The sequence below is a fragment of the Python bivittatus genome, unplaced genomic scaffold, assembly GCF_059951505.1.
Source record: "Python bivittatus isolate LINGU-HERP-01145 unplaced genomic scaffold, Pbiv_v1 ctg000010_np1212, whole genome shotgun sequence".
NCBI classification, from domain to species: domain Eukaryota; kingdom Metazoa; phylum Chordata; class Lepidosauria; order Squamata; family Pythonidae; genus Python; species Python bivittatus.
In genome coordinates this window covers 1573664-1582729 of record NW_028277029.1, presented here as the reverse complement: position 1 = coordinate 1582729, position 9066 = coordinate 1573664, and the positions used below count along the sequence as shown (strand labels likewise).

Genomic DNA, 9066 nt, shown 5'->3' with positions numbered 1-9066 from the left:
GAAGGTAATGAACGGGAGTGGGTTAAAAGAAAGCTCTTGGTTCTCATCTGAACGTCCCTTAGGCATGTCCCAGTCAGCAAGAAGGCTGGCCGGGGAATTCTGGGAGTTGAAGTCCACACATCTTCAAGTTGCTGAGGTTGAGAAGCACTGCGGTAAATAAATACATTTTGGCTGCGTGATCCAATTGCTCGGCTGTTTCTCAAAGCTCCAAACTGAGCCTCGGCCTTTCACAGCTGCAGGAGACCTTTGGGCCTACTCAGAGCCTGGTCAGTGCGGTTGATGACCTGGAGAAGGCAGGTTCTGTACAGCCCTTTGGGAGCAGAGCCTCCATTAGACTGCAGAGTCTACCAGCACAGACAGGATCAGTAGGGGCTAAATCCCTTCACACTCAGCTTGGCAGAACAAAGTCTGGGCTCCGCCTAACGCTGCCACCCCAAACATTGCTACTGGCTCAAGAGAAGAAAATAGTGGTTAAAAATGCTAAGGGGATGTTGAATTAGGCTGTAAAATACGAGATTTGCCATTTTAGGAAGAGATGGGGCTTTCACTAAACCAGGGGCTAGACTGAGGCCATGAATCATTTTACCCTCGTCTACTGTTGTTCAGCAACAGATCCAAGTTGTTTTGTTCTGCCTGATTTTGCTCTGTTTTATGCTGCTTGTTTTCTATACACATACATTTTAAAGGGCGGGGTTTTACTGCTTTTATCTGTATCGGCGCTACCGCGCTGGGCTTTGGGGTAACTAAGCCAATTTAGATGCCGAGAGCCCGTTCCTTCCTTGTCCGTTGCCGAAAGGTCCTTCGATTCGAGACCTCAGACGACGGAGGCGCATCTGCGGGACGAGCGGCCACAAAATCATTCACACGCAGAAGCGCGACGTCGCCGCGGGGCTCCGGCTTAGCGTCAGTGGAGGGAGGCGCCCCTCCGGCCCCGCTGCTGCCCGGCCCTTCGCGCCGGCTGCTTCCTCCCCCTGCGCAGGACTTCGGCCCGGGCGGCGGCGGCGGCGGCGTCCCCCCCCCCCCGGCTCCAGCTGCGGCGCTCCCCGCGGCGCGCCTTTTAGGGCTTTCCCGGCCGGAGCGGCGAGGCGGGTCCGCCCCCGCGCTCTCCCCGCCCCGCCCTGCGCCGGCGCCCTGCTCCGGCCGAGGACGCGGGCGGCCGAGGCGAGGATGTCCGGCGCGGACCGCGGGGGCGCCGCCGCGGAGGACGGGGCGCGGGCGGCGGCGGCGGCGGCGGAGGAGGAGGAGGAGGAGGTGGTGGAGATCCGCCTGGGCGAGTGGCGCTTCCCGCTGGTGCGCAAGCGGCGGCTGATCGAGCAGAGCGACTACTTCCGCGCCCTGTACCGCTCGGGCATGCGGGAGGCGGCGGCGCCGGTGCAGCAGCTGCGCGGCGGGCTGAGCTCGGCGGGCCTGGCGCGCGTGCTGCGCTTCATCGAGACGGCGCGGCTGGCGCAGGAGGAGCCGGGCGGGGGCGGGGACGGGGACAGGGACGGGGCCGCGGACGGCGCGCTGGCCCAGCTGGTGGAGGCCGCCTCCTTCCTGCAGGTGACGCCGCTGCTGCGCCTGCTGCGCTCGTGGGTGCGGCTGCCCAACTGCCTGGAGCTGCACCGCCTGGCGGAGCTCTACGGGCTGCCCGAGCTGCGCGACGCCTGCCTCGACTTCATGGCCGGCCGGCTGCACCAGCTGCTGGCGCGGCCGCCGCCGCCGCCGTCCGCCGCCCTGGCGCGCGAGCTGCGCGAGCGCCGCCGCCGCGGCCGGCCCGCCCTGCTGCTGCTGGGCTGCTTCCCGGACCGGCCGCCGCTGGTGCGCTACGGGGAGGGCGCGCGGCGCTGGGAGGCGCTGCCGCCCGCCGAGCCGCCCGCCGAGCTGCTGCAGGTGCGCGGCTTCGCCTGGGCCGCGCTCGACAACTACCTCTTCGTGGCCGGCGGCTACCGGCCCCGCAGCCAGGAGATCGCGGCCGCGCACCGCTACAACCCCTGCCTGCACGAGTGGCGCCCGCTGGCCTCCATGAACCAGAAGAGGTAACGCCGCGGGCCAGGCGGGGGCCGCCGCCGGTGCCAGCGCCGACTGGTGCCAGGAGCGCGGGACCCCCACGCACGCCCCACCCCAGATTTCCTCGGACGAGAAGGAAGCGCTGGCTGCGCTGAATAACCCCGTCCCCGGCTCTGTCTCCTCCCGGGTGTCTCCAACTTCGCGGCTGCGGCCTCGGAGAGAGGGTGGCCGGGCTCGCATTTTGCCTGCACGGGCCGCCTCAGTTGGAAAATACATTTGTGGCCCCCTCAGAGCCGCTTGGGGCCCCCCAGGAGTGTCCCCGAGGAGAGCAGGGCTTTCTCTTCCAGAAGTGTAAATGTGCCGGGTGGATCATGGCCAGTTGATCAAACCAGGGCCAGTCTTGCAGGACCCCGGCTTGGGTTCACACCCCAGTCAGCTGGAAGTCACAACTCCCAAACCACAGGGACAGGGTGCCTGCAACAATGTAAGCCCCCGTGTTGGCCGTGTGCAGTGTGAACCTGGCACACCTGGGATGGTGGGGAGAAGAGGCTCTTCTTCAGAGCAGAAGAGGGTTTGAGAAGGGGGTGGATTGCTTCAAAGGTTTCCCCTAGGCTGGCACTGATCGTGGATTAAAGAAAACCATTATCAGCTGGGAAGAGGCTAAAAAACTAAAGAAAACCATTATCAGCTGGGAAGAGGCTAAAAAACTAAATATAGAGAGCAACATAGCGGCTGGTCTTCCCCACGCGAATGGTCTGATGTTTTGGGTCCCCCTTCCCGTCGTTCCCCACCAGAAGCCAATCTGTCCCTTGTTGGAGAACAAAACTTCTGGAGCAGTGTTTCTCAACCTTGGCAACTTGAAGATGTGTGGACTTCAACTCCCAGAATTCCCCAGCCAGCAAGGCTGGCTGGAGAATTCTGGGAGTTGAAGTCCACACATCTTCAAGCCGCCAAGGTTGAGAAACACTGCTCTGGAGGAACATGGAGGTGAAAGTCTCACTCAGGGAGAAGATAGGCCGTCCAAATGCGAGGACGAAGACCCGTTGTTTCCTACTAATCTCTTGCTTGATTTTCATCTTCATGAAGCAGAGACAGCAAATTGCAAAACTCATCTCAATGTCTTGCAACAACTTGTTGGTCCTTGAATACCTTCATCTGGTGCTCAATATTTACTGCTCCAGCCAACCCAACATAGAGCAACCAGCAGAAGCAAGGAAGGGAAAGATAACTGGGGTTGATCCTGGGGGGGACAGAGAAGGTGGTGGATTGCCACAGCGAACCAGAGAGATGGAGGGCCGCGTTGCTGGAGGTTTCAGGGAGGTGGTGGTAGCAGGACACACAAGAGAAGGAGGCCAAGCATCGAAGCTTGGAGAATGATTTACTCCCTAGGTAAATAAGGTTTATAAAGTTATCTGGTTAGTTTTTTGTACCCGTTACTTGTAGTGCAAACTACATGCAAAGCCATAGAGATATTTCTCCAGTATATCTCTTGCTGGTTTCGTAGGAGTTTGCTAGGCGTTCTCTCAACTCTGCACTTGGAAGAATTTGAGCATTAACCTCTTCCTTAACTATTGTCTCCATGTGCAACAGTCATTTAGTTTCAGGACTTCTTGATCAGGTTCACTTTTCACTCCAAATCCTGAAGAAGGCAGGCGGAAGAGAAAAAATAAAAGTGTGTGGGCTTCATGCATAACATGCGCTGATACTGGGTATAAAGTTCATGAAAATCAGTGGCATGGCTTCAGAAGTAAACATGCGCAGGACTTCTTCCTGAAGCTTGCGTGGAAATTCACACTGCTTGTTGTATATAGTTGTTGAGATGAAACACCATGCTGGAAATACTTGTGTCTTGACCCTCAAACTCGCCAAATGTCTTTTTTCACAGGGCTAATTTTAAGCTCGTGGCTGTGAGTGGGAAATTATATGCCGTCGGGGGCCAATCTCTCTCGAGCGTTGAGTGTTACAATCCGGAGCAGGACTGGTGGAGTTTTGTGGCATCTTTACCAGCTCCCCTTGTGGAATTCTCAGCGTGTGAATGCAAGGAGAAGATTTATGTCATGGGAGGCTACACCACAAGAGGTAAAAACAGAGACTACAGACCAGTGTTGCTCAACCTCGGCAACTTTAAGCTGTGTGGACTTCAACTCCCAGAATCCCCTAGCCAGCCATGCTGGCTGGAGGATTCTGGGAGTTGAAGTCCACACAGCTTAAAGTTGCCGAGGTTGAGCAACACTGCCTTAAATCAAGCCTGCCTTTTCCCAGGATCGTGTGTCAGCTGTGGCTTTAAGGTGTTCCCAACCGGTGCTGCGTGTGCAAAACTCACCTAGACACCAAATCAGATTCGGAATCTCTGCAGGTCCCTGATCTGTATTAAATTTCTCTATTGCAGGCCGGAATCTGAACATCTTGGAATATTGTCCCATCTCTGACAAGTGGACTAACTTTGAAACATGTGGCGTCCACCTTCGCAAGCAGCAAATGTTATCGGTGGAGGAGACCATCTACATAGTGGGCGGTTGCCACCACAATTTGGATTCAAAGGAAAGACCGAGTCAGAATGAGGATAGGTTAACTGTGCAGTCTTACAACGTGGTGACCAAACAGTGGCTCTACCTCAAAGAAAACACGTCAAAATCGGGTCTTAACTTGACTTGCACGTTGCACAACGATGGGATTTACATTCTGAGCAGAGATATGACCTTGTCCACCAGCTTGGAGCACCAGGTTTTTCTAAAATACAATATATTTTCAGACAGGTGGGAGTCACTGAGAAACTTCACAACCTTTGGACAAAACATGTTGGTCTGTTCTTTGTATTTTCCAGATCTGATCTGAATTTGATTCCTTGCAGAACAGAGACTTCTTCGTCCAGTCACAAACTCTTTTGCAGGATGCTTAAGTTCCGATGCTCAAAATATTACTATTGCCATAATGTGAGGCCATGAAGTGAGAGGAGACAAAGAATGCAAATTGTGCAGATGCAAATTGTACGTGCATCAGTCTTGCTCATTGCAAGGGGTGTGATGCTGAGATTAGGACTTTATACACATAGCAGTTTGTAAGCCCCCAGCAGACAGGCTGTTGGCGCAGAGAAACTTGTTTAACATCAGGGAAAATACCGTGAGTAAATTTACTGTTTCACATTTATGGCATCGTTTCCTGTCAGACTTGGAATACAGGTAGTCTTTGCTTAACGATTGTTTAACGACAGTCTGGAGTTACGATGGCCTTGGGAAAAGTGCTTTATGACTGCCGTGGTCACGTGATTGCGATCTGCGACCTTTTTTATGATGGTTGTTAAGCAAATCACTGCTATTGTTAAGCAAATCATGTGGTCATTAAGTGAATCACATGGTCGTTAAACAAATTCCAGCAAAAACTGTCCACTGGCGAAGCTGGATTTGCTTGCTTAACGATCATGTGATTTGCTTAACGTCCATCATATAAAAGGTCATAAAATCAGCTCCAATTCACTTAATGACCAAACTGCTTAGCGACCTAATTTCTGGTCCCTATTGTGGTCGGATAGCGAGGACTACCTGTATTCTAGCCTCTCTTTCCAAACCATTTCGGCTGGATAGGTTGAATAAACCCCATCCCCAATGGTACTGTTTTGACAGGTGATGTGAAGAGCATGGTGGGTGCAACTGTAATTGAAGCCCCACTGTTTTATATGTCCACATCTTGACTTTTTTGACATCCCTGGAAGCGAACAGAGGTAAAATTGGAAATAGAAGGGAATACCCTGTCATGAAAATATGTGAGCAGGATCATGACGTGATTTGAGTGAAAGAAAAGTGCCTAATTCTGGGAGTGAAAATTACGACTAAAATTCGGTGTACAGTAAGCCAGTGGGAGGCTTTTGGCCTTGAGAGGCCACCTTGAGGTGGGCCCCAAAAGTGAATTACGCAAGGATGCTCGGTAGCTGGCGAAATTGAGTCACTCCTCCTTGAGACCTTGAATCCAAGGGTCAGAAGTGGGCTGACTTCGTGCCTCTGGCTGCCTCAGGGCCTGTGCAGAAACCTCCTTTCGCATCGGTGCAGGAACCACTGATAGACCAGCCATGGTGCTTTGACCGCGAGCCACGCTTTGATTCAGTGCTGCATTTCAAAGGGCGCTTGGGCTGAAGTTTTGCTGACTTAAAGCACCTCTCGTGCGCAGTTCGAGTGGGTTATTTAAGAGTATTTTTACCCCATGTTACACACACGTGCACAATCTCTTTAGAGAGCATCAACTTGGTTGTAGGAGAAGATCTCCTGATGTTTTACTCTAATATTTTTAAGTGGGTAACAGGGAGATCTTGAAAAAAAAACATTGACTTACTACATATAAAGTGGCAGAGTTAGCCAATGGTGCTGTGGTGTTCCAAGAACTTTTGATTTCTCTCGGGGCCAAAAGAGACGAGAGAGCAGTTGATCCACGCTTGTGAGGAACAGGCCTGGCTTAATCCAGGATGCACCTCAGAGAAGTGCTTCCTTTTGCTAATAGTAGTAGCAAGCAGTTGGGTTTTTTGGGTGGGTGGGCTTCGCCTGATTGCCAAAAGGGGGTCTCAACTCAAAAATTGCAACTCAGAGAAATAGTATTTAGGGTTGCTGTCTTGAGTTCACCTTGGCTGGGGTTCTTCCTACGTTTCTTTTCATATCACCTGGTTAAAGGTTATCCTGCAGTTATTGGCTTGGGTGGGAGATAACAGGGAAGGAAGCAGACAGAGCGGGTCCTCGAGGCCCGTGATCTGGCACAAAATCACAACGAAGATCCCTGCAGGATCAGATCAGAGGCTTAACCAGACATCCACGAACCCTAACCCCAGAAGCACCAGTGGGTGGTTCCCTTACATCGGGAGGCATGCTGACCAGGGACATCTCCAGATGCGCGTCTGTGGGTCAAAAAAGTCAAGATGCAGCTGCAACTGTGCAATTGAAGCCCCACCCCTTTTTTACATGCATTGCATGTGGGTTGCAGCTGCGATCTTGACTCTTGATTCCCCTCTGTTCTTCTTCACAATTTAGCTTTGTGTCTGATTAAGGCAGTGTCTCTCAACCTTAGCGACGTTAAGAGGGGTGGACTTCAACTCCAGAATTCCCCAGCCAGCCATGCTGGCTGGGGAATTCTGGGAGTTGAAGTCCACCCCTCTTAACGTTGCCAGGGTTGAGAGACACTAGGTTAAGGTGTCATAAGAAGCCTAACCACAGTCAGGTTTCAGAGTCTTTTCAACACTTTAGATTTTCTAATCTTGCCTTGTCTTGCCTTACGTGCAAAGTACAGCAATATTCCCATCCTCCTGTCGCGTGAAGGTGGCAGAGAAAACTTTAGTTTCTCCGTAGGCTCTTTGGAGAGGCCCCTGAGCCCGAGCCCAACCCCAACTCCATTCAGGAACCAAAATGGAAGACCCTCCAACTGCTTTACGATTAGGAAGTGTTTTCCTAACGTTTCTTTTTCTTGACTATTAGCAAGCTCTTCCCCTCCACCTTTCAGCATCTTAAATCCAGCGATCTTTGTAAGAAGGGCAAACGGGTCTTCTGTATGGCACCCTTGAAGATATTTGACGCATCGCATGGTATCTCCCCCCAGTTGCCTTTCCTCAGGGCGAAACGTTCTCCATTTCTCCATCATTCCTTGCAGGATTCCTGGTCATCCTCACTGCCCTTCTCTGAACCTTTTCCAGTTTCGATGACTTCTGAAAATGTGGTGCCCAGAACTGGCCACCATACTTGAGGTGGGTCTAACCAAAGCAGAACCAGGTCAAACTCTTCCTTTCTATGATTCAGGACCTTGACGGGGCCTGAAATTACATTTTCCCTTTTTTGCAGCCCCCTCGATTGGCGGATTCTTGTTCAGGTTGCTGTCAGCTGCTCTTGCGATATTATTAACAAGCTCTTCCTACTCGGTTAACCCCTAAACACAAAGTTTGCCTTTGTCTCTATTCAGTTCCATTCTTGTACTTTCTCGGTCCATTTTTTTTAACCTCTCAGTATCTTTCGAATTGCCTTCCAGGGTAGAAGCTGTCTGACCAATTCTGTATTGTCTGCAAATAGGCGTTCCTCTACCTCTTTATCCATCATAAAATACACATGGTAAAAATCAGTTGGTGCAATTGGGGTATTCTCATATAGGAGGTGTAACAAACATATCCATCTAAAATGCTATCTTTAAGACTACGACTGCTGGTAATTAGACAAACGAGGGAGAAAGGTATTCATCTTTCAGACCAACATACCTTAAAGATTGTAAAAACCCAATCCCCCCTCCAAAAAAAAACATTCAAAGGCAGAAAGTTGTTTTAACATTTGTGCACCTCAAAGAGGCTGAAGATCATGACTGTGACGTGACTAATGCAGGTTAAACAGTTCCTATTGTTTGCACAATGACTTCGTATTAACATAGCGGCTCCCAGACAATTATAAGCCCCTCTTTTATGTCTTATCTTACCTAATTGTTAAGAATCTCAGAGATTGTGTAAGAGCAGCAAATGGCTTTAGTCAAGTGAAAAGATTTAAATTGTGGAAGCACATTATATAATGTCAAGCGTTCAAAATGTACCAACAATGCGTCTGTGTGTTTTCATTGACTTTGTGTAGCCTCAAATGTCTGTCGAATCCCAAGTTCGTCTTTTGCGAGGCATCCGTTAATTCGCTGAACAGGTGGCCATAAACAAGGCAATGAAATATCGCTGAGTAAAAGTAAAAGAGGAGGTTCCGAAAGGGGAAAAAACTTGATATCACAGGCCTTTGCGGGGGTGTTTAGCTTTGCACATAATAATTGGTGGTTCTGTGCTTGTTTTGCTAGGTTTTCTTCAAACGGATTTCAAAATATCAAAGCCTACATGATGGATGGGCATGTATTGTTGCTAAGCTATTGAGCCTTTAGGCTGCAAAATGGGGCAGAAAACCTTGTTGAGCTTTGCAAAGATGCCGGCCAGTGCAAAAGCGTGCATTGCCCATGTAGATAGGCAGTCCGCCAAACAAAAAGCACATTGTTTGCCTATGGGTAGGGCTCAGCATGAATTTGCATCTCAATTATTTTTATGGCCCTCGGACAAACAGTAGAGAACTAGGGGCTTGTTTATACTCAGTGCTC

The 9066-nt window shown here is 51.0% G+C and overlaps 1 protein-coding gene across 1 annotated transcript; it reads left to right on the top strand.

Annotated features, from left to right (window-relative positions):
- Positions 1-1057: 1057 nt before the first annotated feature.
- On the top strand, positions 1058-8552 carry KLHL42 (kelch like family member 42). The gene is made up of 3 exons (XM_088146043.1): positions 1058-2018; positions 3875-4068; positions 4379-8552. Exons 1-3 carry the CDS (start codon positions 1168-1170, stop codon positions 4822-4824), a joined length of 1491 nt encoding a protein of 496 aa, XP_088002169.1. The 5' UTR covers positions 1058-1167; the 3' UTR covers positions 4825-8552.
- The last annotated feature ends 514 nt before the right edge of the window (positions 8553-9066 follow it).

Coding starts and splice junctions, on each gene's coding strand:
- KLHL42 (XM_088146043.1), top strand. CDS start 1,168: ATGTCCGGCGCGGACCGCGGGGGCGCCGCCGCGGAGGACGGGGCGCGG. Junction 2,019..3,874: donor GCCTCCATGAACCAGAAGAG/GTAACGCCGCGG, acceptor CTTTTTTCACAG/GGCTAATTTTAAGCTCGTGG. Junction 4,069..4,378: donor GGGAGGCTACACCACAAGAG/GTAAAAACAGAG, acceptor TCTCTATTGCAG/GCCGGAATCTGAACATCTTG.